The sequence below is a fragment of the Alligator mississippiensis genome, chromosome 9, assembly GCF_030867095.1.
Source record: "Alligator mississippiensis isolate rAllMis1 chromosome 9, rAllMis1, whole genome shotgun sequence".
In the NCBI taxonomy this organism is placed as follows: domain Eukaryota; kingdom Metazoa; phylum Chordata; order Crocodylia; family Alligatoridae; genus Alligator; species Alligator mississippiensis.
The window spans coordinates 275,550-301,451 of NC_081832.1; the positions used below are offsets into that span (position 1 = coordinate 275,550).

General features: G+C 58.9%; 2 protein-coding genes across 2 annotated transcripts; both read left to right on the forward strand.

The window, feature by feature from the left end:
- The first annotated feature begins 9,083 nt into the window (after positions 1-9,083).
- Positions 9,084-17,693, forward strand: LOC102566325 (protein-glutamine gamma-glutamyltransferase 5). The gene is given in 13 exon segments (XM_059713052.1): positions 9,084-9,198; positions 9,377-9,601; positions 9,604-9,621; positions 10,146-10,264; positions 10,943-11,071; positions 11,295-11,472; positions 12,344-12,482; positions 13,682-13,775; positions 14,550-14,799; positions 15,087-15,461; positions 15,581-15,741; positions 16,882-17,015; positions 17,274-17,693. Coding segments are annotated over 13 exon segments (2,097 nt in total). The 3' UTR covers positions 17,434-17,693.
- A 1,099-nt stretch (positions 17,694-18,792) lies between these two features.
- On the forward strand, positions 18,793-25,737 carry EPB42 (erythrocyte membrane protein band 4.2). Its single transcript, XM_006271454.4, has 13 exons — positions 18,793-18,904; positions 19,514-19,699; positions 20,285-20,527; positions 20,917-21,035; positions 21,681-21,803; positions 22,181-22,358; positions 22,716-22,854; positions 23,085-23,188; positions 23,284-23,526; positions 23,738-24,058; positions 24,238-24,395; positions 24,718-24,851; positions 25,489-25,737. The coding sequence occupies exons 1-13, from the start codon at positions 18,895-18,897 to the stop codon at positions 25,649-25,651; spliced, it is 2,121 nt and encodes a 706-aa protein (XP_006271516.2). The 5' UTR covers positions 18,793-18,894; the 3' UTR covers positions 25,652-25,737.
- The last annotated feature ends 165 nt before the right edge of the window (positions 25,738-25,902 follow it).

Consider the following 25,902-nt stretch of genomic DNA (forward strand, 5'->3'; position numbering starts at 1 on the left):
TGCAGAGGATCGCGCCCCGCTCGGTTCTGAGAGAAGGGGCACAGGCACCTACCTTCTGGACAGGCTGTTCTGCAGCTTCCCCTGAAGCACGACGCAGCATGTCCCTGAGCCAAGCCGAGGCAGCTCCCTGCTCAGAGCGCTGGTGCCACGAGTCCCGCTCCGGGATGCCGACTTCTCTGCAGACCTGCGCTGAGTTATTTGGATCGTGCTCTGGATTTCATTCTAGTCAAACACCCTTTACCAAGTCTCCCCTCGGCTCCCCAGCTGCAGTCTGAGTCTTCATAGCAGCCAGGTGCTTTGTATCAGCTCCCATTAGGAGATGGCTAACTTGTCACGAGTGAATAGGACCTTCCCTGCCCACCTTGCACCAGGCAGTCACCTGCACTGTTCAGCCACTGTTTCAGTGTCTAATACCAAGTGCAGCTGCTTCAGCAGAAAAATCTCAGAGACTTGAGTCTAGGACGCTGGGAGGCCTCTGTCGCAAGCCAGGCTGATGAGCGGTCTGGGCCAGGGTCTCCTCCCTCCCATGAGAACGCTCTAATAACTGGGTTGTTGGGTGTAACGAGGAACACCCCCACAACAAGGTTTATGGCTGTGAATCCTAAGAGTGCTAGGCCCCTAATTTTAGGTGAGGAGGGCGAACCTCAGCTCAGCCTTCCCTGCTGGCTGGCCTAGGAAGCTCCCCAGTCACCAGGCTGGTTTCTGCAATTCCCACACCTAGATTCCTGTTTCCCAGGCATAAGCCCCACTAATGAGGCCAGGCCTCGTTTCCAAGACAGCTAGCTACTGAGCAGGTGTGCAGACACCTTTATTAAAATGCACTGGGATGGGGAGTCTGGGGTGGAGGAGATGCCCTTAGGCACTGACAGACAAGTGACCCCACATCCAGTGCCCCTGGATTGTGGGGTGTGGGGGGAGGCAAGAAGTCACCCCACCAGTGCTCTAGTCTGCAGTGGGGGGTGAAGGAACCAGGGCAAGGCCAAGGAAGTGGCAGCTCCATCCAAGAGCATTTTATGATTGCGACAAGGACCCAGCCGGGGTCCCAAGTGCCCGTACAATGGCACAGACATTACTCGGACGTGGCTGTGAATTACGCTCCCCGGCAAGGCGCCTAGACATTAGGCGCTGCAATGTTCAGGGCTGCAGTGCCAAGGCCTGCTGCGATCGAGCCCACACCAGTCTCCACTCCGTAGTTCAGAGGGACGGTTTGTGGTTCTCCAGCCACGGTTTCGCTTCATTCGTGCAGCTGGCCAGTTGCACCAAGAGATGGCACTGCCGAGCTGCGTAGCCCTCAGCCACAGGGGGAGGTGGTGCAACTGGACTGTGCTTGTCCAGATGGTTTGCTGCCTAATTGCATGTGCTCATGTATATAATTTGCTCATGTATTGCACGTGCTTATGTATATAATACTGCCCATCTAATCTGCATGTACAGACAGTTGCTAGGAGGATGCACAGAAGTTGTGTGACTACAAACTGAATGCACGTGCTCACTTACCTAGTCGTGATACCTGTGTGCTGAGCTGTAACTAAAAAAACCCAAGCCTGTTGCTCCCCTAGCGCACATCCCACTAGAATCAGTTGTCACAGTGACTGCTGCGCCCCCTTTTAATTCAGACAAGCCCAAAGGATGTAAGCACATGCGAGAGAGGGATTAGTGGTGCTGGCCTGAAGTCAGACGGACAGCAGGGCAGGGCAGCACCTTGAGACTGACTAGTCCAGAGAGGCAGGGGCTTTCATAGATAAGCATCTGATGCAGGCAATGGCTGGCTACAGAAATCCCTCTGCTCCAGTTAGTCTCCAAAGTGCCACCCTGCCCCACCTCCTGCCAGTCATGTGCTAGAAGCATGAAAACGGTATGGAAGATATAGGAGCAAGAGGCACGTGACCGTTAGAGGAGCTGAGTACAGAGAATTTTCTTTTTTCTCCCCCACCGTTCCACCTGTCCAGATGAAAGGAAATCCAGGGTGGGGAGACCTTCCCTGGAGCAGGCTGTGTCCAGGTACGTGCTAACAGGAAGAACCCTCGCTATCAGGCTGCTCTGCCAGTCCACGAGCAGCAGTCATCCTTTAGAGCAGGGATGTCCAAGATCCAGCCTTCCCGCGGAGCTGCCCGGGGCCTCGGACTGGACCCATACACAACATGCCCTGGACCAGTCTGCGTGACGCATGCAGCACACACTGGCCCTGGCTCCATATGCTGCACTTGTGGGGCCAGTCCAATGTATGCTGCACAAAGGCACGAAGAGCCAGGGCTGGTGTGTGCAGTGCTGTGGCCAGCCGGGGTATGAGGAGCATGGGGCCAGTCCAGGGTGCATACTGCATGTGGCACACAGGCGTGTCTGGGAGGGTGCCTGATGCAGGCATTGCACGGGGCCGGTCTGGGGCACGTGTTACATGAGGCACATGGGGGCAATATGGAGCGCACACTGCAATGCGGTGCATGAGGCTGGGTTGGGTTGCACGCTGCATGAGGCACGTGGGGCCAGGCTATAAGCCTGAGCCGGCCCCACATCACTCCTCTGGCCTGCAGGGCCTAGTGAGTTTGATAGCCCTGCTTTTGAGACCCACACACCATGGAATGGCATGAGAGCCTGGAAGGCTACAAACCAGAGCAACACCCTTCCTGCACAGAAACAATCCCCAAATCCTGCATTCAAGCAGCAGCATAGGTGGCATTAAAAACCACCACACCCAGGAAGTTCACATCAAGGTTGCTTGGAGGACGACATGTTGTCCTCACAGCTCTTGTTCACATTATTTGAGGCCTGTCTATCTACTGGGTGTGCACAAGTGGGCAGATTTAAAGTTATTGCTGGAATCATCACTTCTGAATGCAGTGAATTTTGCTTTTTTCAATCTAGCTACTTATCACACAGTCAATGCCTTTTGACATTATGTGCACTGAATTTCTTTTCCTTCAGGTGAAAGGCAAAAGAATGGGTTGGTGAGGCTGACTGCTGTCAAAACAAAGACACATTTGAGTGGAGATGAACTCATTTTGCTTCAGCAAGAGATTTTGGTGATGGGCTAAGAACTTCACCAGGCTGCCTGACTCGGCCGTCACACCGCAAGGCAGTTTCTCCTCAAGGAGGGCTCCTAAGGGATCAGGCGCCCCATTACCAGAACAAGCGGCATTCACGGGACGCTGAGGATCACCACACCTGGTTTCAAGGCAGGTGTTTTCTACAAGGAATCTAAATTCATTGCTGGCTGGAGCAGGCAGGGACCATGCTGCATGGTGCGTTCCCAGACAGCTTGGACTTCAGGAACAAGTAAAGCAATTTATGTCAGAGCTTAGAGTGCATTTTTCATGCTGGAGGCTTTTAGAGAGAAGTTTCTCTCTTATGGCTGACCTCAAAGAATTAGCCTCTGGAAGCACAATCCTTCTGCCGGGAAAAAAGCCCTGCAGCATACTTATAAGCTCGGCAGTGCTACGTTTGCTAGCACCACTGATGAAAGAGACTTGGGGATCATAACTGACCACAGGATGAACATGAGCCACCAATGCGATGTCACAGCTGGTAAAGCGAGCAAAACTCTGGCCTGCATCCATTGATGCTTCTCAAGTAAATCTCAGGATGTCATCCTTTCGCTGGACTCGGCCTTGGTGAGGCCGCAGCTGGAGTACTGCGTCCAGGTCTGGGCTCCACAGTTCAAGAAGGATGTCGAGAAGCTCGGGAGAGTGCAGAGGAGCCACGCGCATGATCAGAGGGCAGGAGAACAGGCCTTATGACGAGAGGCTGAGAGCCATGGGACTCTTCAGCCTGGAAAAGCGCAGGCTCAGGGGGGACCTGGTGGCTGCTTATAAGGACATCAGGGATGTGCACCAGGATCTGGGAGAACGTCTGTTCACCAGAGCGCCCCAAGGAAAAACAAGGACCAACGGTCATAAACTCCTCCAAGACCGTTTTAGGCTGGACATAAGAAAAAATTTCTTTACTGTCCAAGCCCCCAAGAACTGGAATAGACTCCCTCCAGGTGTGGTGCAGGCACCTACTCCGGACTCATCCAAGAAACGCTTGGATGCTTATCTTGCTGGGGTCCTTTGACCCCAGCTGACTTCCTGCCCCTGGGGCAGGGGGCTGGATTTGATGATCTTCGAGGTCCCTTCCAGCCCTAATGTCTATGAAATCTATGAAATCCTTGCTGGAATTGGTGGGGACCGGAGCAAAGATCAGGGAGGTGCCCAACATGCCAAGCTATAGCTCATCCAGGGGGATGGAGGAGCCTGGATCAGTAACTACAGCTACGGTTCAATTGCACTAGCACCTCGCTAGGGCCCTGTGTTTTGTACAGCCTCAAGATCTGCTTCGCCTTGCCCAGACACTACAAAAAGCCCAGAGCGCATGAAAGCCTCGTGCTGTTTCAGCTTCCCCTGGGTTCCAGTCGCCCCTAAGGGAACTGGAATCAGAAAGGACCCAGTATCTATTTCTGAGCTCTTTCAAGCCCCATCCAGCTCTTCATTCTCACCCCCGGATTGTCAGCCGTCTCTGCGGCCCTAATGACTCATGTCTGAATGATGCCACGTGCTCCTGGGAGCAGCTTGGGCAGGGCCCTTTTCATTACCAAACCATGACCGAGCATGAAGTAAGAGCACAACTCCTCTGACCCCCTGCTTCAGCCTCCGAGCAAAACGGGACTTGGCTAGGAGGGGAGTGGCGCAGCCTGCTCGATGAGGAGCTCGGGTCAGATAGAGCTGGGGCTTGAGCCAAGACTGCAACGGGGCTCTCTAAGAAGGAGTCACCCTACTCCCCTGGGGAAAGCAGCATGACGGGGCACAGGCAGGGGACTGGGGGTGGAGGTAGCCTCCTAACCTGGTTACTGGAGATTTCAAAGGAAGAAGGCAGGGCTTATGCCACAGCAAATGGAGAAGAGGCTGAAAAAGAAGGAGCACAAAGCACTATGCCAACAGGTCGAGCGGGGTTTGCTCATTCTGCACAACGCCCAGGGCTCGTCTTTCAACCACACCGACGAGCAGAACGTAATTCGACTCATCCCTGAGGGCAGACTCAGGGGTGCAGGCACTGATGGACCCAGCGCTGGACGATCTCTAGCTCTAGGGCAGCTGTTCTGGGGCTCTTGCCAACAGGAGCAAGGTCCCCGATGCAAGGCACTGGCTCCTTCAGGTACACGGGATCTCTTTGGACCGCCGCAGTAACAAGCTCCCGGAGCGGTCAGCCTGCCGCTTCTCCCAGGCCTTAGCCTTGCTTCTTTAGGGGACCTTGACACCACTGCTAGCAGAGCTGGTTCCATGGTTTCAAAGAAAAAGCACCTTACAAACTGTCCTAAGGTAAAGCTCTGCTCCCATCTCTCCTGCCTCTGCGCTACCCACGTCCAATGGTGTAACTAGGGCAGGGCGATGGGGCAACTGCCCAGCTTTCGCTGCAGCTGTTTGCCGGAGGCAATGCACAGAGCTGCCAGCTCTCAGGGTTGTCAGAAGTTGAATGACATTTGGTTTTATTTAAAATCACAATTTCCTGATTCTGTCTTCACGCCAGAAGTTTTTGCCTTTACGTCAAACAGCTATCCTCCCCTACCGCTCGGTGAGGCTGCCCGCAGCCTGGCTGCAGCAGACATAGCCAGGGCTTCTCCTAGTAAAGAATAAGATGGACGTTCCTTCCCCAACGTGTCTAACAGGCACCTGCCCTGCCTGGCTTCGGACACATCCACCGCGCTCTTTTGAGCTCACAGCTCAGCTTCCCCCGCTCCAGTGGGAAGATACAACCGTCTGAAGCCTGGGCTGCTGAGGTGGCCCTGCTCTCCAGCCAAGGCATGAAAAGTCCACCCTGCCAAATCACAACCAGATCCCAAGCCGCCCAAGCAATCCTCCATCCCAAGGACCAGTCTTTCCTTCTACAGCATCCTTCTCCTCCACCGCCCTCCCCCAGGCTCTAGCCAGGCCTCCCATCCTCCTTTTGCTCATGGGAACATGCAGTCACCCTGTAGCAATCTCCCATAAAGGGGGTGGGGGAGAACGTTTCTTCCAAGCCTTCTGCACAAGACATGTTTGGCTCCAACCTGTTCACTGTGCATCACCATGTGCAGGCTTTCTTCAGATCCTTTCTTCCATCCCCCGAAGGATCTTTTGCAGATTAAAGGTTCACAATATGCCATTCTTGGCAAGTCCACCGGATATCCCCTACTGGCAGGGAAGTTAGGTGTTTGTAACAGGGCTGCAGTATGAAGGGGGGGGCAGCAGAGAGCCTCATTCCTCGTGACTGCGTCTCATCTCTGTAGCTGTGCACTTGCTCAGAGGCACTGCTGCCAAGATATTTCCAGGCCTCTGATGTGCAGGGAGATAATGTGTGTTTTCTAATCCTAGTAAGCACTTAGTATGTTGCCAGAGGGCACAAGGCTCGGCACGCTACCTAATCTGCCAGGGAGGAAGCTAAGTCCCTGCCCCAAAGGGCTTCCATTCCAACAGAACAAATGGCCGCACGTAGCACAGAGCTCAGTCTGGGGCACTGACTTTTTCTAACCAACATTCACCAAGAACACAAGGGGCCTCGAGACAAGAAGGGAGCTGTCAGCTGTCGCCAGCACATGGGCAGCACAGAGAAAAGGCCCAGAGTCAGGAGAGGGGAGGGAGACAAAGCCAGCCTGTAAGAAAAGTAAAGGGAAGGGGGAGCAGGGAGCGAGGAGCAAGCAGGAGCAGAGCAGTGAAGGTCCCGGGGCAGGAGAAGAAGTTTGCCCTTCCTGAGGCAGGAGAGGTGAAGGCAAGGGCTGTCAGAAGCCAGAGCTGGAAGGAGAGGGGGAATCTCCCAGGTACGCGCTTTCAAAGAGGGAACGACCAGGAGAGGCTGCAGCAGGGATGCAGGGAGAGGAAGGGGAGAAAAGAAGGGGAGACATCTTCCTGGAAGACATGATATGGCCTAACGAGAGCCTGACCTCTCCCCCTTTCACCAGTCTCTGGCACCTGCTAGCAGCACCAACGCCGTGGGCACAACCCCGTGTCCTGGAGCAGGAAGAGGAGGCGCAGGCACAGGTGGGCTGAAATACATTGCTAGTCTATTTTCTGGGCCTGCCCTCGATGTACATAAGTTGTTTTGGGGACACCCAACACAACGTCTTCTTCCTGTGGCCCCAGGGTTTCATTCCAATGTGGCCTCACTGCCATGCTCCCTTTCAATGCAAGTCACAGTTTTCAGCAATGGCCACTGGCCAGCCTTGGAGACCGGCATGAAGCCCAGCAGATGAAATGCAATCAGACTCCCTGGGGCAGGTCTTTGCCTTCTCTGCACAGCAGCGTCTGGACTATTTCCCTGTAGAAAGGGGGTAAAGCTGCTGGCAGCACTTCACAAGATGAGCTAAACACTTCCTACAGGTCATTTTCCTCTTCACAGCTGCACAACGAGGGTGCTAAATGCTGCTTGTGAACCAGGCTGGCAGAGGAGAACCCTGGCTGTATTGAAGCCCTGAAACTTGGCAGTTTTCTTTATCTGCCTTTACCAGAGGGACCTCCCCTGCCCAGGAGAGCTCCCTTGCCCCAGGGAGCTGGGCTTGCTCCTTCAGCTGCCACGCCTCCCCCTCCCAAGAGCGAAAAGAGGAATGGTGCCAGCCCTCTGTGACAGTGAGCAACCCAACTGGCATGCAGAAAGGGGACAGGCACAGCTGCCCTGTCGGAGCCTCTGGAGTGCAGAGCAGCGTGCACCAAAGTGCAGTACAGCCAGCCCCGCGGTGCTGCGGAGAGAGGACGAGAGATCATGGCCACAGGTGAGGCTGGGAGTTGCTGTGGGAGCCCGAGCAGCCGCGTGGTGCAGGGAGTGGGGAGCGCACAGGGACAAGGGAGCTCCACAAGAGTCTGATGGGGAAGAGACTGCACAGGAGAGGCTAGAGGAGTGGATACCTGGATCTTTCTGAGTAAGGAGGAACCGTTCCCGGCTCTATCCGCATGATCTGGCCAGATTCACGTGCTTTCTCTTTGCTGTCCTGGCTTCTACCCAGGGCAGACAGCCGCGATGCCCCTGCTGCTATTCTCAGAAAGGGCTTGCAATAGCACAACAGCAGAGGTTGGGGCTGACCTACTGCGCTTTATAAGGGGGCTTCTTACTACAGCAGTTAATGTAAAACATGACTGGCCAAATGCTGCTCTAGTTCACCTCTACCCAAAAAACCTTGTCTGCTCTAGCTCACTACTTTTCGAGGTACAAAGTAAGGCCAAAACCTTCATAACCTGAGTCCTTTGCAGCGAATTAGTGAGAAGTGTGCTTCATGCTCGTGCCCAGGCAGTGTTTTGAGCAGGGCCGGGACGGGGTGCTGGGGGCATTTCTCCTGATGGGCCATGGAGAGGGGGTGGGAAGGTGCCTGCGCCTTTGTCTGCACTCAGCTTGACACAAGAGCTGAGTGAGACCTGACCTACCCCATTCATCTTAGCAGGAGGCTGAGTCTGAAGCCTAATGTCACTGCTACAGATTCCAGGAAGGATCACTTAGCACAAGTAATCAGCTTCTTTGGGACTGCAGGAGCCCTTGGCACTTCTGGTGGAACATTTAGCCACTTCTCCATCAGCCTGACCCACAGGTTGCTGGCACAGGCAAATCAGAAGGGTGAGAAGAGGCTGCCAGCAACTCTGTGAAATCACGTTCAGTTCAAAATCATTCCTAGCAAACATAGACCTGTCAAGGAAGGGAAGTCATGCGTGAGGCAGCTAGCTCTTGTTAGACCAGTCATTCTCAACCAGGGTGCCAGGGTGTCCTGCAGACTACAGGGGTTATTCCCATGCATGCCTATGGCAGGCTGACCTGGTGTCTGGGGAGCCCCTGGCAGGCTACAGGTCCCCCCCATTCATTCCTATGGCAGGTTGACCTGATGCCTGTGGGGTCCCCAGCAGGATAGACGGGACCTTAGTCCTTGGGTTGCAGGCCCTGCTTCAAGGACGGTTTCATGCAAAAGACTAGTGTCCACACGCTACAGCAGGGCAGGGCTAGATCAGATTCTAGGAAGCAAATAGGGATTTGTGGCACTGAATGTGGCTGGTTCAGTGGGACTGAAGAGACCCCGCTTTCCCCTGGCCCTAGGACGGCAGGTTGGGTTCACTGACTTCCAGTGCTATAAAAACAACCTGCAACACCAAACAGCAGAGATGAGCACCAAGCACCCGGTGGTGCGGCGGGGGCAGCCTTTCACCATCACCTTGCGCTTCCACGGCCGGGGCTACCAGCCCGGGGTAGACACCATCCTGCTTATCGTAGAGACAGGTAAGAACAGGGATGGTCCCTGCACACACCAATGAGCCAGGAGCCTTCCCTTCGCAGCGAGAAACGACCCTCGTGGAGGTAAAGGATCCTCCTGCCTCTGCACAGAAGTCCAGCCCAAGAGAAGGCACCTGATCCTGTTTCTGTTACTGACACTCAGTGATCCCCTCTCTCCCCTCAGGGCCAAATGCTGAGAAATCATCGGGAACGCGAGCTGTATTCCCTGTGACTAGATCTGGCCCCACAAGCAGCTGGAGGGCAGTCTGCGCACACACCAGCCCCAGCTGCGTGGAAATCACACTGTCTGCTCCAGCCAACGCAGTCATCGGCCGCTACCTGCTGCAGGCTCGTGTTGACTCTGGCACGGGCCAGGCCACCTCCTACCGGCTCTGGGAATTCACCCTGCTCTCAACGCATGGTGCCCAGGTAGGCGTCTTCTTCCTGGTTTGGTCTCACTTCCCTTTATGTGCCGCGCTGCTACAAGCCCAGGCAGCCCCTCTCCAGAGGGAGGACTCTCAGCCACAACCTGTTCTGCACGGATGTTCCTGCATGTCCAGCCCCTGCACCCCACCCCTCTGCTGGGCCCGAGCCTCAAACCCCAGGTAACAGCACGTGCTTCAGCTGGCTGCCCCAGCCGGGCTGGGGACCGCGTCCGAAACAACTCGTCGGTGCTTATCCCCGGCTGAGGAGGGCCTCTTCTTCGCCTGGCACAAACGTGGCTCACACGAGAGCCGTCCAAACCTAGCAAGGGATTGATGTGAACGCTCACCCCGTGCAGTGCTGAGAATATGGGGTTACCGCAGTGGTGTTGTCTCCCCTCCAGGCAGCCCAAGTGTGAGCAGATTCCCTGCAATAGCCCCGTGCCCTGGGATCAAGGCCTGTTCAAGCAGCCTTGTGAGTGCAGCCCTGCAATGGGGGGCTGCACTCCAAGTTGTGCTCCCATTTTTCAGCTGACGACGTGTATCTGGCAAGCGAGACAGCAAGGCAGGAGTATGTAGTGAATGACTATGGCTTCATATACCAGGGAAACAAGAACTGGATCCATCCATGTCCCTGGAACTACGGGCAGGTAAGACCGTCCTTTCCAGCAGTCTCTGGGGCATGGGACCCACCTTCCTGTCTATCCCAACAAGGCCTGACTCGGTTTCCCCTCCACACTGCCTTTCCCTCCAGTGCTGCTTGGTGCAGAACATCCCCCCGCGCCCACACACACAGCTCGGTGCCCACGAGCCCTTCCTACCCGGGTCCCAGGCAGCGTGGCATCCAGGACTTGCAGGGAACGAGGAGTCTCACACCTGCTGGGACTTTCTGCAGTTTTGTACAAAGCTCTCAACCAGACTTCGGCTCTTATCCCCCCCCCCCCCGCCCCGGGAGCAGCCTCCCCCCGCCCTACAGCGCCTCCGCTCCAGCCCGCTCTAGGCTTCAGCCAAGGCATCTCCAGCTCCTGCCCAGCAGCTTTCTCCCTCTTCCCACATTCATTCGGCGGTCCTCCCATAGGCCTGGTAAGCAGCAGTTAATCAGCTGCCAGTGGCTGGACCACTCTCCCCTTAGGGGAGACCAACTGCACTTGTGCTTAGCAAAGGTCTTCCTGCCCCTGAGGTTTGAGTCATGACATGGAGAGACGGGGAAGACAGGCCTCATTATCACTAAGTGTGAAGCAGGCCTCACTCAACCCCGCAAGTGCACAGGGCACACTTCACAGCCAGCTGGACACGGCGCTAAGGTGCTTCTCCAGCCCCTTTCGCAGTTCGAGGAGGGCGTTGTGGACATCTGCCTGAGGCTGCTGGACAGGAGCTTAAACTTCCAGCACGACCCTGTCAAGGACTGTTCCTTACGCAACAGCCCCGTCTACATCAGCCGGGTGGTGAGCGCGATGGTAGGAGCAAACCGAACCGTACCCACTTGCACCCCCACCGTTCTCGTGCAGAAACACAGGCCGGGTCTTTCTGCTGCCTTCAGCGAGTGCCCCTTGTCCCTTCAACCCCTGCCAAGTCCTGCCAACCGGGCCATTGCTGCAATAGGCTGAAATCACCTCTGCGCCCTGCTGAGATCACCGTGCACCCACCTCTGCTGCCGTTTCAGTTCCCACTTCCTTCCAGATCAACAGCAATGATGACAGCGGGGTCCTGCTTGGGAACTGGAGCGAAGACTACTCTGGCGGCATCTGCCCATGCGAGTGGACCGGCAGCGTGGCCATCCTGCGGCAGTGGGACGCCACAGGAGCCCAGCCGGTGAAATACGGGCAGTGCTGGGTCTTCGCAGCGGCGATGTGCACAGGTGAGGGCAGAGGGCCTGCGTGACATTGTGGCACTGTCAGAGTTAATGCTGACGCAGGGGATTACCTTGGTGAGAATGAGAAGGAAACACCCAGACGCGTAAAATGGCAACCTAACAGCCCAGCTGGCAGAGACAAGCATATCCCTGGGCCATTTGTCCACTTGCAAAGACTTCTGTCCTCTGAGATGAGCTGGTCACGTCAGCTGAGAGGCCAGGCACTAAGCAAGTCATGGAGACCAAACAGCCTTCTCCCCAGTGGCGTCGCAGCACATTAAGGGGGCTGTTTGCAAGCTGCAGCCCGGTGCCCAGGCTGGGGACTGTGAGAGCTTCAGGCTGCAGACCTGCGAATCCCACACCCACCAAAAACATCCTTTGAATAGGGAAAAATGGAACTTCCTTTCAAAGCTGCAATTCTTCAGTAAGAACTGGAGGAGAGACAGCAAGGGCTGCGGAGCCTGGGGCTCTAGATGCCACAGCCTGAGGGGCATATTTCTGCTAACGTCTGCCAGACACACGAGCTGCTCCGCTCCTAGCAGAGGCACTGCCTTTCATACCCGTGGCCATCCACTCGCCACAGACAGAGACCCGGGAACACGTGAGGAGCTGAGGAGAGTAGCGCTGTCCCCCAGGGGATGTGGCTGTGGGATCAGAGGAGGAGAAGGGCTCGAACCATAGCTGTGCGCTGGGTGGGATTTATACAGACATCCGGACTGGTTCACACACAGCCAAGGGGAGAGTCGGTCCGGTCCCTCTGTGCTCTGTGCTAGGGCTGTGACCCTCCTAGCCAGGGCCCACGACTGGCTGGGTCCCAGGCCACAGGGTCCAGCACTAGCCCACGCAGTAGTCTGTCCCAACCCTTGCCTCTCTATAGTGATGAGATGTCTGGGGGTCCCGACACGTGTTGTAACCAACTTTGAGTCAGGCCATGAGAAAGATGGAAACCTGGTCATCGATGAGTACTACAATACCATGGGCCACATCCTTGCCACGGAGAGCAAGGACAGCATCTGGTGAGACTTGCCCCTGCCCTGGTCCCGGGTCCAGCTGCAGGGTGGGTCTGCCCTCCGCTCCCCTCCCGGTGCTGGAAGGTCCATGCCCTTCCCCGCTCAGCCCCTCTGGCCGCTGCGACTCAGAGACGCGTCCAGAACGGCAGAAGTCCTTCAGAGCAGCAGCGAAAGCTGGCTGCAGACGGTGCCTGGGGGAGCACGCACCAGGCCTGCGGCAGTTGCTCTATTCCCCGGCACCTGGCTTGACCTGACCTGCTGTAACGGCTCAACTCCAGGGGTGACCGTGAGGCCCCTGGAGCTCCCTCAGCCCGTCCAGTCTGTCTCTCTTTGGGCGCTCTCGCCCTCGCCTCACCTGCTGCGCCTCGGGGAAATGCTACCTGCAGAAAAAGGAGGCTGCCCCAGGGCTTCCCACATCAGATCTCCTCTCATGACCACAGATGTCTGTGCCCATCGCCTTAGGGTAACTACCCTTACACAATGCCCGTGCCTCACAGATGATACTCAGTCCAGCTGTCCTGGGCTACAAGTTTCCTGCCCAGGCCTCTCCTCTCTCGGACTATGGGCTCCTTGGCCTCCGGCTGTGACCTCTAGTCTGTGGCCCCTGGCCCTGCTCCTAGGCCAGTGAGACCCAGGGCTCCCCTGGTCCCACCAGTCTCTGGCTATGGCCTTCCTCAGCCCCAGCCCCTCTCTGGGCCCTGGCCCCGCTCCTGGGCCAGCGAGACCTCCGGGCTCCCTGACCCTGCTGGCACTCGCCCCTCCTAGGCTCCAGACCTCCAGGCCCAGTGGCCCCTCTCTCCTTTCTGGGCCACCCGGGACCTCCTCCGTCCCCTAGTCCCTTCTCCGGGCCACCCGAGTTGCTTATCCCAGCTCAGATGTCACCCAGGAGCCCCACTGCGGCCCTGAGCTAGGGTCCCCTGCCCCACGGCTGGACTCCCTGCCCAGCTCAGGCCCTGGGCTGACACACTTGAGCCACCCCCGGGTCAGGTGGGTCTAACTGGCCCCTGCCACGTGCAGGCGACGTCTCACACCACCTCGTCCCTGCCACACCTTCACGCCGCCTGCTCCACAAGTCAGGAGGCGGCAGCTCCCTGACCCCACGCACCAGCTGCTTCTAGGACAGTTTCCCTGCCCCACGAGGGTCGCATGCTGCACTGCGGACAGACTGTCCCAAAGCAAACCCTTGCGACTGTTTCCTCCTGCAGGAACTTCCACATCTGGAACGAGTGCTGGATGGCACGGAGGGACCTGCCCCCAGGCTACGCCGCGTGGCAGGTGCTGGACGCAACACCTCAGGAACCAGCAATGGTAAAGTGATAGCATCGTAGGGAAGTCGGGCTGCAAGGAACCTCACAAGGTCACACCTAGTTCAGCCCCCTTCTCAAGGCAGGAGCAGCCCTGACTAAACCATCCCAGGCAATGAGGTGTCCAACCTGAGCTTGAAACCCCGCTCTGGGCAGCCTGCACCAGTGCCTGACCACCCCCACAGCCAGAAAGTTCCTCCTCATCTTCGGCTTGAAGCCATTGCTCCTAGTCCTCTCCTGTGGCCACAGAGAAAAGCCCATCTCCATCCTCTCCGTGCTTGCCCTTCAGGGATTTGAAGACTGTTACCAAAGCCCAGCTCATTCTTCTCCTCTCCAGATTAGATAACCCTTATTATTAAATAACCCTAGTTCTTTCAGCCCTGCCTCACAAGTCATGTTTCCGAGGCCTCTAATCATTTGTAGCACTCTCCACTGGACTCTTTCCAATCTGTCCACATCCTTCTTGAAGTGCAGGGCTCAAAACTGCACACAGTTACTCCAGGGGAGGCCTTACCACTGCCAGACAAGAGTGGAAGAATCACTTCCCTTGCAAGCAACACTCCTGTTAATTCAACCCAGTACGTTGTTGGCTTTGTTTTGCACAACAGGAGCGCACTGTTGGCTCATCTTCAGCCCCAGGCCCTTCCCTACAGTCCTGCAGCCCCATCAGTCATTCCTCCATCTGCCCAGTCTCTATTTGGCTGCAGTTATTCCAGGGCCCACTCCCTCTGGCCCTCGTGGGCCTGGCTCACCTTGCTAATCCTCCTTCCTCTCACCAGGGCTCTACTGTTGTGGTCCTGCCCCAGTCAAAGCCATCAAAGAAGGAGACTTGCACCTTTCCTATGACACTCCCTTTGTGTTCTCAATGGTGAATGCGGACCGCGTTGTCTGGCTGATCTATGGTGCAAGGAAAGAGAAACTTCTCTGCGATTCTCGCTGTGTTGGGAACCACATCAGCACCAAGAGCATTGGGAGAGATGAGCGCAAGGACATCACTGACAGCTACAAGTACAGGGAAGGTACAGAGGCACCCAGCCCCACTGCATCTCCATCAGCCACGGCACCTGGGGGGCATCCAGGAGCGGTACAAAACAACCAGCCTGCATGCCGAGCGTCTGGGCTGGGAAGGCATCAGATGATGGAGGGCAGGGCATCTCCTGCAGGGAGAAAGCCTGTGGGGTCTCCAGAGTTTTCCAGTCCAGGCCGGGCTTCTTCTGCCTCTCTACTGAGGTTGGTTAGTACTGCACGCCAGCTCTGCTGGATTTATGGACAGCAAAACACCAAGGCAGTTTCTCTTTCACAACAGGCTCCCAGGAGGAAAGGCAGGTGTTTGCAAAGGCTCTTGCTAGGGCTCAGCACAGAAAGGCGCAAGGGCCCAGCACAGCAGAGCCCCAGGCTAGCAGGTTTCTGCCAGGACTGAGGGCCTCCCTGGACGTATCCAGCCCAGCTGAGCGTCATGGCCAGGAGGCTCCGAGCAAGGTGCACACCTGCCTGAGGTTGAAACTGGCCAAGTCCCCCGAGGTTGGCCAGGACCTCAGCCTGGTCCTGCTGGCTGAGAATTTGGCTTTCGAGCACAAGGACTTGAAGCTGAGCATCAGCACCGGGTCTGTGCTGCATGACGGCACTCCCCTGCCTCCGTTCTGGCAGAACACCCTGTACATCCCTTTCCGTCCCAAAGAAGGTATTTCCATCCTGGCTGGGCTCTGGGGGCCTGTGGGGTGGAGGGGACCCTGTGCGGGTGGCAGTGATGAAGCCGGTGTTTGCAGCTCGCCGTTCTGTGAAGGTCTGTTCCATTTGCAGAGAAGGTCATCCCATGGACAATCTCCTACACCCAGTATGGGAGACACCTGTCCCAAGACAGGCTGGTGCGAGTGAGCGTTGTTGGGGAGGAGAACTCCACCTGGGAAAAGCTGCTGGTGGAAAGGATCATCACCCTGGCTTACCCCGCTATCCTCATCAATGTATGGCAAGCACATGTAGCTAGCTCCGTCCCTCAGGGACCGACACCCAGTGCAATGCAGGGCAGGGTGAGGGGGACCAACGCCTCTCGCAAAGGGAGCTCTTTGTGCCCAGAGGCCTTGAAGGCAGAGGCACTACACGGGACACAGCTGCCCTTATGTAAACGCAGCCCCAGACACCTCCTTCTGCCCCAGGGCAGGGGAAGAGCTCACATGCTGTCCAGCGCGACAGGCGTGGCCTCCCTGCCTGTTGGCACTTACAGTCGCTGTTGGCACTTACAGTCTCCAGCGTGCTGTACCTATTTGTTCCCTCCACGGGCCCCATCTTCCAACTGGAAGAGCTGGGAGCCATTGAAAGCCAGGGACGAGGCACTAGTGGCAGAGCTGTGATTAGGTGTGTAGTCCCTGACACCCAGTCCTAGGTGACACTTCTACAGAGCCCCAAATGCCTCCTGCCAGTGCCCCCATCCAGCCTGAATAGGCCCCCCTGGAGCACCCAGCCTGCTGTAAGGACATCAGCCAGCCAAGCAGGTCTGAGCACAGTCCAGACACCTGCTTCTCTGCTGTGTTGGCTCAGCGGGGGTCCAGCAATCAAGACTGGCTGCCTTGCCAAGACGCTCGCCTCCAGCACCTGGGGACTGGCGCAGAGACCCCAGGGCCTGTGCCGCCGGGGGCTTTTGCAGCCAATCTGCCCAGCTGCAGGCAGCAGCCCCAACCCTTGTGGGGCAGATCACCCCTTATCTGCCTACATTCCTCACCACTGTCCGAGCCAGGAGGTGGCACAGCCCCTGGACCTCAGGCCTGGGCCAGCCTGGTCATGCCCTTGTCTCAAAATCATTGAATGTGGGCGACAGCACTCGGCATTAGCAACCCCGCGGGAGGAGGAAAGCGGAGGGCAGGGCCCCGGGGAGCACAGGAGCCACTGCAGCCAGAGACATGCCAGACACATGCACAAAGAGGGCAACCAGCAGCTGGGCTGGGCCGTGGGTGACAGCAGTGGGAGGTACCACTGGGGGGTGCCAGGAAGGGTCTGGCGAGGCCGGGGCTGCACTAGACATCACTCTTGCTCTGTAGCACCCACTCCCGCCATTGTCAGACAGGCTGCTGCCTTCCTCCTCCTCTCATTCTGGTTTCTCTGCTCAGGTCTTGTCACCCATAGTGGTGAACCGCCCGTTTGCCCTTGAGGTTGAGATCACCAACCCCCTGCATGAGCCAGCCAGGGACTGCGTCCTGACCATGGAGGGCAGCGGCCTGCTCAAGGAGCAGCTCAGACTTGAGTAAGTACATGGGCCACGCTGAGCTGAGCCATAGGACCTGCCCTCCCAGGGCACAGACAAATCCTTACTGCCTGTGGGAAGTCAGTCTCCAGAGAGGAGACGGAGCCCAACCCAGCAGCAAGACGGTCTCCCAGGAGAGGGTCTGGGAAAGCCCCACGAGCAGGGGCAGAGGTGCCAGCGGGTCAGGAGGTGAGAGCAGGGCTGGGGAGAGGGAGGTCAGTGCCATACATTGAACTCCCTGTCATTTCCCTCATTTAGCATAGGAGTCCTCAGAGCCCAGGAAAGGTCCAACATCACTTTCCAAATCATCCCCTTCAAGACGGGCCAAAGGCAGCTGCAAGTCAACTTCAAGAGCAACAAGTTCAAGGACATCAAAGGTCACACCACTCTCATAGTAGCTCCAAATACAAGATTTTAAACACTGCATGATCACAGCCTTCTGCACACCCTGGGAAGAAGTTCACAAGGACAGAGCTCAGTTTCTGAATGCAGAGAGAAACTGCTGTGGACGGCAGCTACTGGAGCACGAGGGGCACTGGTCCTGAACAGAGCCCCCTCAGCACCAGGCACAGCCCTGCCGGAGCCCAGGTCCTGTCCCACCCACCTGCCAGTGGGGCGGCACCCCAGGGAGAGCCGCTGTCTTCTCAGGTTAACAATAAAACTGCAACTCTGTTATTCTCTGTGGTTGTTACCTGGCTTCCTCCACATCAGGGCTATGCCAGGCAGGCAGGCAGGCCTGGCACAGCTCAGCCCTAGCTGGTAACTCGGTCCCCGCAGCCCCCTTGAGCGCTCTTGGGGTGGACGTGTGCTCTGCTCAGACTTGGCTGGTACGAAGGGCACAGAGCAAACGGGGGCAGGAGGCAAGGTGGTATCAAGAAGGAAGGGACGCGAGAAGCAGCCCTGGATCCAGCATCTGCTCCTGCCCCGGGGAGGGCAGGGATTACATGCTCTGTCTGAGGACCCGTCCTGAGCTCCCCCAGGCAGAGAAATGTCTCCACAGTCACTTAACAGAGGTCCCGTCCCCAGTTACGGAGATGAAGCGCTTGCAGGGGCGCAGGTGGGAGATGCTGGGTGTCCTCACCAGCGTAAAGGAGCTCTTGCGCTCCGTGGCAGGGCCCTGGCAATACGCACCGCTCCGTCCTCACCTGCCCTCCCTGCTGCAAACACCCCTGGGCCGACCTAAAGCGTGGTGACAGCCATGGCTGGGGCATTGCCAGAGTCCTCCAGGCAGCTTCCTCCCCACTCAGGCTGTGCTCCCCCACTTCCACAACAAGCCTTGCACTGCGCCTTGCCCCGCTCACAGCCAAGGAAGCAGGTCGGCTGCCAAGCTCTGCCTGTCTCTAGCAAGCACCCGGTACCCCTGCCGCACACATGCACTTCAGACAAAGCCCAGAGCCGCGTGCGAGAGATGCAGGGCAGAATGTCTGGAGACGCTGGCTGCCAGCTCCTTGTTTGGCCTTGCTCCCCTCCCTCCTGCCTGCAAGGACTAATATCCTGAGAAGCCCCTTGGTCAGTTTTCCAACTGCTGGAAAAAGCTCAAGTGGTGCAAATAGAGCCCCAGGTCTTACACGTGCGAACTCCCATGCTCTCCCTCCCCTGCTGCACAGCTCCTCCAGCCAGGCTGCCCCTGCGCCCCCTCCACCCCATAGACGCACACGCATGGGCGGATAGATAAAGGAATCCCTCTGGCTTCTGCACAGCCAGCCGGCAGGATAAGGGGCCATGAGAGGAGACAAGTCCTGCCCCACCCCAAAAGACACAGTGCAAACAGACAGCATAACTAGGTCTGCAGACAAGCCCTGTCATTCCCCAGCAAGAACAGGAAGAGGGGCGACATCCAGGGAGGGAGCTCCCGCAGGCCAGAGCCGGGGGATCAGACATGGGCCAAGGTGAGCAAGGCAAGGCCTCGGCAGTGGGGGACCAATTGCTTGCGAGGCCTCTGGGACGCACTCAGCTCTGCCGTGGACAGGGGAGGGCCAGCCCTGCGAGGACACAAGGGTCCTTAGGGGCCAGCAAATGCAGGGGGGACGGAAGCCCCCCGGAGCTGCTGCTGGTCGGAGCGTCACCAGCAAGCATGGACAGGTGCAAGAGGCACAGAAGCTGGGAGGGGGACGCAACAGCAATCCTCTGGCCCCCCAAGCCACACCCGGGAGCACACAGCTTGCTGTCTACATCCTCAGCAAGGGGGCTTGCTGTCTACATCCTCAGCAACAGGGCAACATGGGCTTGCTCCAGGACTGCAGCCAGAGGAAGGGGCTGCTGCCTTCTCCCCGCACCGACCTCAAGGGCACGGCGCCAGGCAGTGTGGCTCAGGCAGCCCCTGCTCGCTGGACTGTCCTGCCCTGGCATCAGGGAGGTCGGAGGCATCAGTAGTGTCAGGGACTTGGAGGGCAGGAGCTGCAGGGAAGAGGCGCAGGGTCAGTTGTGACCCCCGAGGGAGGCAGCTCCCAGCACCTGCTGCCCTGACTTTCCTGCATGCACCTCCTCTTGCTCTGCAGCCCTGCACATCGCCAAGTGTGACCTGCAAGCGCCAGCGAACAATGGAGTGCACCGCACCGCAGCCATCAGCACCGAGCGGCTGGTGGTGCGCCGGGGACAGCCGTTTGCCATCACTCTGCGCTTTGCAGCAGAGGTTCAAAACTACCTGCAGCAGCTGAAGAGGGTCTCCCTGGTCGTGCAGACAGGTAACACCCAGCAGACACCATGGGCCAGGACGGCTGAATGCTCAGCACTTGCCACCTTTCAATCAAGACTGGCTGCCTTGCCAAGACGCTCGCCTCCAGCACCTGGGGACTGGCGCAGAGACCCCAGGGCCTGTGCCGGCGGGGGCTTTTGCAGCCAATCTGCCCAGCTGCAGGCAGCAGCCCCAACCCTTGTGGGGCAGATCACCCCTTATCTGCCTACATTCCTCACCACTGTCCGAGACAGGAGGTGGCACAGCCCCTGGACCTCAGGCCTGGGCCAGCCTGGTCATGCCCTTGTCTCAAAATCATTGAATGTGGGCGACAGCACTCGGCATTAGCAACCCCGCGGGAGGAGGAAAGCGGAGGGCAGGGCCCTGGGGAGCACAGGAGCCACTGCAGCCAGAGACATGCCAGACACATGCACAAAGAGGGCAACCAGCAGCTGGGCTGGGCCGTGGGTGACAGCAGTGGGAGGTACCACTGGGGACCCGGGGCCCAACTCTGCACCGTCAGGGTCCCGATCAGTGCTGGGAACAGATGGGCCTGGCCTGGCCTGCACCTGACCCGCTGCGTCTCCGGCTGCAGGGCCCCGGCCGTCCAAAGCAGACGGCACCCACGTGCAGTTCCCCGTCTCCAGCCTGGGGGACCGCAGCGGGTGGAGCGCAGCCGTCCAGGAGCGTGACTCGCTCTCCTGGAGCCTCTCCGTGACCAGCCCAGCCAGTGCCGCCGTCGGGCGCTACACCCTGCTGCTGCGCATCCGCGGCACGCAGCGGGCCACAGAGCACCCGCTGGGGACCTTCACGCTGCTCTTCAACCCCTGGTGCCGAGGTAGGTGGGCAGCCAGAGGGGCACGCTGGGCCAGCCACGTCGCAACAGCAGCTCTGAGCGCCCCTGCCGAGGGAGTTTGGCAGAGCAGTAGTGTTTCCTTTAGCTCAGCCTTATCAGTCGGCTGCCTGGGGTACAGGGGAGATGCCAGAGGCCCTTCCTCCGGCACGAGACCGAGCGGCAGGGACAGGTGCCAGCTGGTGCCGAAGCCGGGGCGGGCAGGTCCTGCAAGCAGGGACAAGAGCTGCAAGCAACCACCTCCTGCCCTCCCAGCACTGGTGGCACTGCCCCGACCCGCGCCCGGCAGGGGCGGGGGGCATTGCTGGCTGCTAGACCTTCGCTCCTCCTCACTTGGGGGTGGTGAGCACCTCCTCCCACATTTTTTGTCCTAGATGACAGCGTCTTCCTGCCCAACGAGGCGCAGCGGCAGGAGTGTGTCCTGAACCAGGACGGCAGCATCTACTGGGGCACCGAGAGCACGATCCAGGTGCAGCCCTGGGACTTCAGCCAGGTGAGCCAGACCCTGGGCCCACCCCGCCCCCGGCCCAGGACACCTCGCACAGGCAGTCTGGGCCTCACCCTCCAGTCACACTGGACGGGGAGATCTCTTTCCCACAGGCTGCACAGACCTGCCAGGGCCTGGGGGCAAGGACCCCAAATGCAGGGAGGGGCCCACCGCAGCCTGTCGCCCCGAGTACAGTGTGGTTGTCGGGCAGTCACTGGGGTCTGCTAGGAGACACGAGGATACATGCCAGCTCTTGCAAGCCCCCGTCAGTCCCTCACAAAGCTCTGCCTACAGCTCAGCAGCGATAGCCCCATTCTACAGAAGGGGAAACCAAAGCATGAGGCAAGGAACGGACTGCCCGGCTATGCAGCAAGCCAGGGGCGGTAGGCTCGTGCTCCCTGCCCAGAGCACACCGCTCTCCTCGCGCTAGCCTGGAGCGAGCTCCCGGACGGCTCCTAGCACGAGCTGCCTGGGCCTGCGCCCTCAGGCGGGAGATGCTGCAGCCCAGAGCGGTCGCTCCGCCGGCCCCAGTCCCTGCATCGCGGTTCTTGGAGTACGGGCTCTGACCTGTCAGCGGGGGGCCGGGCCGGGCCAAGCAGCCTGGTGGTGGGTCCACGTGCCTCCCCACGAGGGGTCCTGCTCTCGTTTCAGTTTGAGGAGGACATTGTTGACATCTGCTTCAAGCTGCTGGACGTGGGCGCACACTGGCAGCAGGACACAGACCGCTCCAAGCGCGGTGACCCCGTGCATGTCTGTCGCCTGGTCGGGGCCATGGTAAGGAGAGCGGGGTGGGGTGGGTCACGCTTCCCTCGTGGGCGAGACCCAAAGGTGGAGGAAGGCCCAGAATCCGGGGGTGCCCAATTTGCTGCCATAGCACAAGCCAAGAAGCACGTCCGCCAACAGCTCCGTTTCCTGCCCTGCCCCTGGCCCTCCTCTGCCCCGGGGCCCCCACACCACCCGCGCTGCCGGGCCAGGCGGCATCCCACGCCACAAGCGCCGGCACCGCAGCCTGCCGGGAGCTGCCACCTCCCCTTCCCAGCTCCCACCCAGCGCTGCGCAGAGGCCAGCAGCAGCAGCAGCCGGGCGAGACACCGCGCTGGGGCCCGGGCGGCGGTCACTGCTCAACTCTCCCGTCTCCTTTTCCTGGGAAGCTGAACTGCAACGAGCTCAGAAGGGTCCTGACCGGAGGCTGGACTGCCGAATGCCGTGACGGGACACCCCCCACCCAGTGGCTGGGCAGTGCCCCCATCCTGCGGCAGTGGGCAGCAGAACGGTGCCAGCCCGTGCGGTACGGGCAGTGCTGGGTGTTTGCGGCCGTCGCATGCTCAGGTACCGCAGCTGCTTGGGGCTAGAGCAGGCCCCAGCAGCGCCTCTGTGCGGGCCCCGGCTCCTGAACCAGCCCAGGCCCTTCTCTCAGCCTCCTGCAAAGGGCCACGCAGCGCCGCAGCAGGCGGGTCCGCAGCCACGCACCCCTGGCCTGTATCCGCACGGGCTCAGATCACAATGCCGAGTCCCGGCTGTGGCAGGGAGGGGGGGCGCAGATCCTCCCCCGCCTTTTCTGAAGGAACGATGCTTCTTGCCGACACGGAGCAAGAGGCCTGGTGCCCTCCCAGGGGACCCGCTCCATGGCCAGAGGGGAGGGCAGGTGACTTGCGCCTCACGGCTCTTCCTCTTCTCTCCGCACAGTGCTGAGGTGCCTGGGAATTCCCACCCGTGTCGTCACCAGCTTCACGTGGGCCCACAACACGGGTGGCCACCTAAGTGTGGACGAGTACTACAGCGAGAGCGGGGACAAGGTTGCGTGCAACGGCAAGGCCAGCATCTGGTGAGGAAGCCCAGCTCGCGCTCGAGGGTGCAGGGACAGCAGCGCCGGGTCAGCCCAGAGCCCTGCCCCAAGGCACTGGTGCCCCAGACTGAGGCCCAGGGGTGAATCCAGCCTGCCCCCCTCCCCAACCTCTGGGGTGATGCAGCAGGAAGGGCCATTGGTGTGGCTGGGGGGGCCCCTGAGCCTCAGCGCAGCCCCCCAGTGCAAGCGGGTGCCCTCGTCTCCTGCAGGAGCTTCCATGCGTGGAACGAGTGCTGGATGGCGCGGCCGGACCTGCCCCCAGGCTATGATGGGTGGCAGGTTTTGGATGCCACCCCCCAGGAGAAGAGCGGAGGTAAGAACCCAGAGAGGCTCGGGGCCAGCAGAAAAAAAGGGCCGCTGCCGGCCCCCTCCCCTGCCCACGGCCAACCTGCACGCTCCTCCCCACAGGCCCATCCAGCTGTGGGCCGACCCCGGTGCGTGCCATCAGGGACGGCATCCTGGAGCTGGACCCTGACGTCGCGCCTCTCTTTGCGGCCCTGAACGCGGAGCACCGTGTCTGGGTGCAGCGGCCTGATGGCAGGTTCCAGCGGGCAGCCAGCGGTGCCCGCTACTTGGGCAACAGCATCAGCACCAAGGCAATGAGCTGCGATCGCTGCCAGGACCTCACGCACCTCTACAAGTTTCCCGAAGGTAGGGCTGGGGATGGGGGACTCTGGCAGCCACCTCCTGCCTGAGGAACCTGCAACAGGGTCTTGATGGGCTGCCCACCTGCCCTCAGGGATTCAGGAGCCTCCTGTTGCAAGGAGACGGAGACAGTGGTGTCCACCGGTCTGGGAGATGCATTGTACTGCACCTGCCCAGTGACACCACGGAGCAGAAAACTGTTTTTGTAATGTGGCAGGGTCTCCTCAGGCAAGAGAGGTGCTTGAGAGAGTCCACAAGAAGACAAACGAACTGGAGGGAGCTAGCGGCAGAGAGACAGATCCCAACACCCTTCTTCCTGCCATCAAAGACCTGGCTCTTCTGCTCTTCGTCTGCATTCAGCCCGAGAGCTCCGTGCTGCTGGGACAGGACATCCAGCTAGCCGTGACAGCGGCTAACTGGAGTGGTGGGGAGAGAGCCGTCTACCTGGTGCTGGGGGTGCAGACTTTGCGGTACGATGGCACCCCCATTACACAGCTCTGGAAGGAAGAGCTTCAGTTCACTCTCAGAGATAATGAAGGTAAGGATGGTTCCATGTGTGTGCAGCCAGCACAGCTCCAGCCCCCGCCCTGTGGCAAGCATAAAAAGCACGTTTAGCACCAGCACATGCTGGGCTGGTAACACTTCCAGCAGACTCCAGGCTGAGGCCAGACACACCTCATCACTGACTCTCACCTGCATTTTGTGACTCTGTTCCAGAGAAAACCCTATCTGCCCAGGTGCCCTACTTGCAGTACAAGAGTGCGCTGGGAGACGGCCACCTGATGCTGAGTGCTCTGCTAAAGGACGTGGACACCCTGAGTGTGCACTTTGCACAGGAAGAAATCAGCATCTGCAAGCCCCAACTTGCCATCAAGGTTTGGACTAATGCAGCTGTTGCTTGCCTACTGCAGCAGGCACCAGTGCTGGGAGCATGCTCTCTTCCCCCCAGCACTACTCCAAAATGGGCCCAGGGGGAGGGAGGAGGCAGGGCTGCCCTGCGCACAGCTACCCCATGCACGCCCCGCTCACCTGCCTGCGAGAGTGCGGGAGACAATGAGCAGTGGGAAGTGCAGGGGCTGCAAGAGGAGCCCAAATGGAGGACTTGCCAGTCCAGGGGGGCAGCAATCTCGGGCACCAGAGCCCATGGAAGGTTCTCATGCAACTTCCCAGTCCCAGCTCATTGTCTCCTCTCCACAGCTCCCCCAGAGCGTGATGCAGTACCAGCCAACCACGGCAGAGATCAGCCTCCAGAACCCCCTGCCTGAGCCCCTGGAGCAGTGTGTGCTATCAGTGACAGGGAGAGGACTCATCTACAGAGAAAGGATATACAGGTAAGGGCAGCCTGCCCCTGCCCCTGCCAAGCACAGTAGCCTGCTTTCAAAGCTTCGGAATAGGCCCGAACCAGGGTAAAGGCCACCGTGTTGCAGAGGTGGCACCTACTGTTGTTTCATAGCACCCCAAAGTGAATGAGCATTGCGGCTGGCATCACTGGCACCACCGTGGTGGGCCCCATCGCCTCCCGTCCACTAGCCAGAGATGATGCCATGGTTCCACTCCCATTGGACCAAAGAGAAAACGAGAATGAGAAGCTGCCGGACAACCCCACCCACGGTGTTTGTGGAACAGCCACAGCCGCAGGCCCCAGTCAGTGAGAGGAGGCAGGAGCCCAAGGGTAGAAGCAAGGGGCCAAGGACAGGGACTAGACAGACATGTCAGCATGAGAAGGTGGCTCCAGGCAGGTGAGCGAAGCTGTGCAAACTGCTGCGGTGCCATCAGGAGCTACCTCTCCAGCTGCCGGGATAGCAGGAGCTGAGCCGAGCCTTACTCACAGGGACACTTCTCCACCATGTGCAGCAGCGAGGACAGTCCCGCCCCTCTCCTTGGAGCAGCCCCCCTAATTCTCTGCCAGAAGGTGCCAAGCTTTGCAGAACAGCTGCACCATCTGAATGACCCTCTCTTGCCTTTCAGGTGTGACACTGTGCAGCCCAGCAGCAGCCTGCACGTGCCCATCCCCTTCACTCCCACACAGGCAGGGACCAAGAGGCTAACCGTGCACCTCAGCTGCACCCAGATCCAGGACATCAAAGGCTACAGAAGTGTAAACATTGTGGCTGCCCAACCCCCAGCTTAATGCCGATGCTGCCCTCAGGTCCTTTCAGGCAAGCCGGCAAAAGCCCTCACCGCACACACTTTCCAATAAAGCCACATTTGAGCTGAGTGACTGAGTGACTGCAATGGCCTGCATGACGCCCCATTCCCAAGCCCATACCCGGGACCTCAGTACACCTCAACTATTAAGGAAAAAGGCACCGCCCTGAAATGCGAAGGGGAATGTGCTGCATCCCTTAGAGCTGCACTCAGCTCCCATGGGGCCAGGGAGCT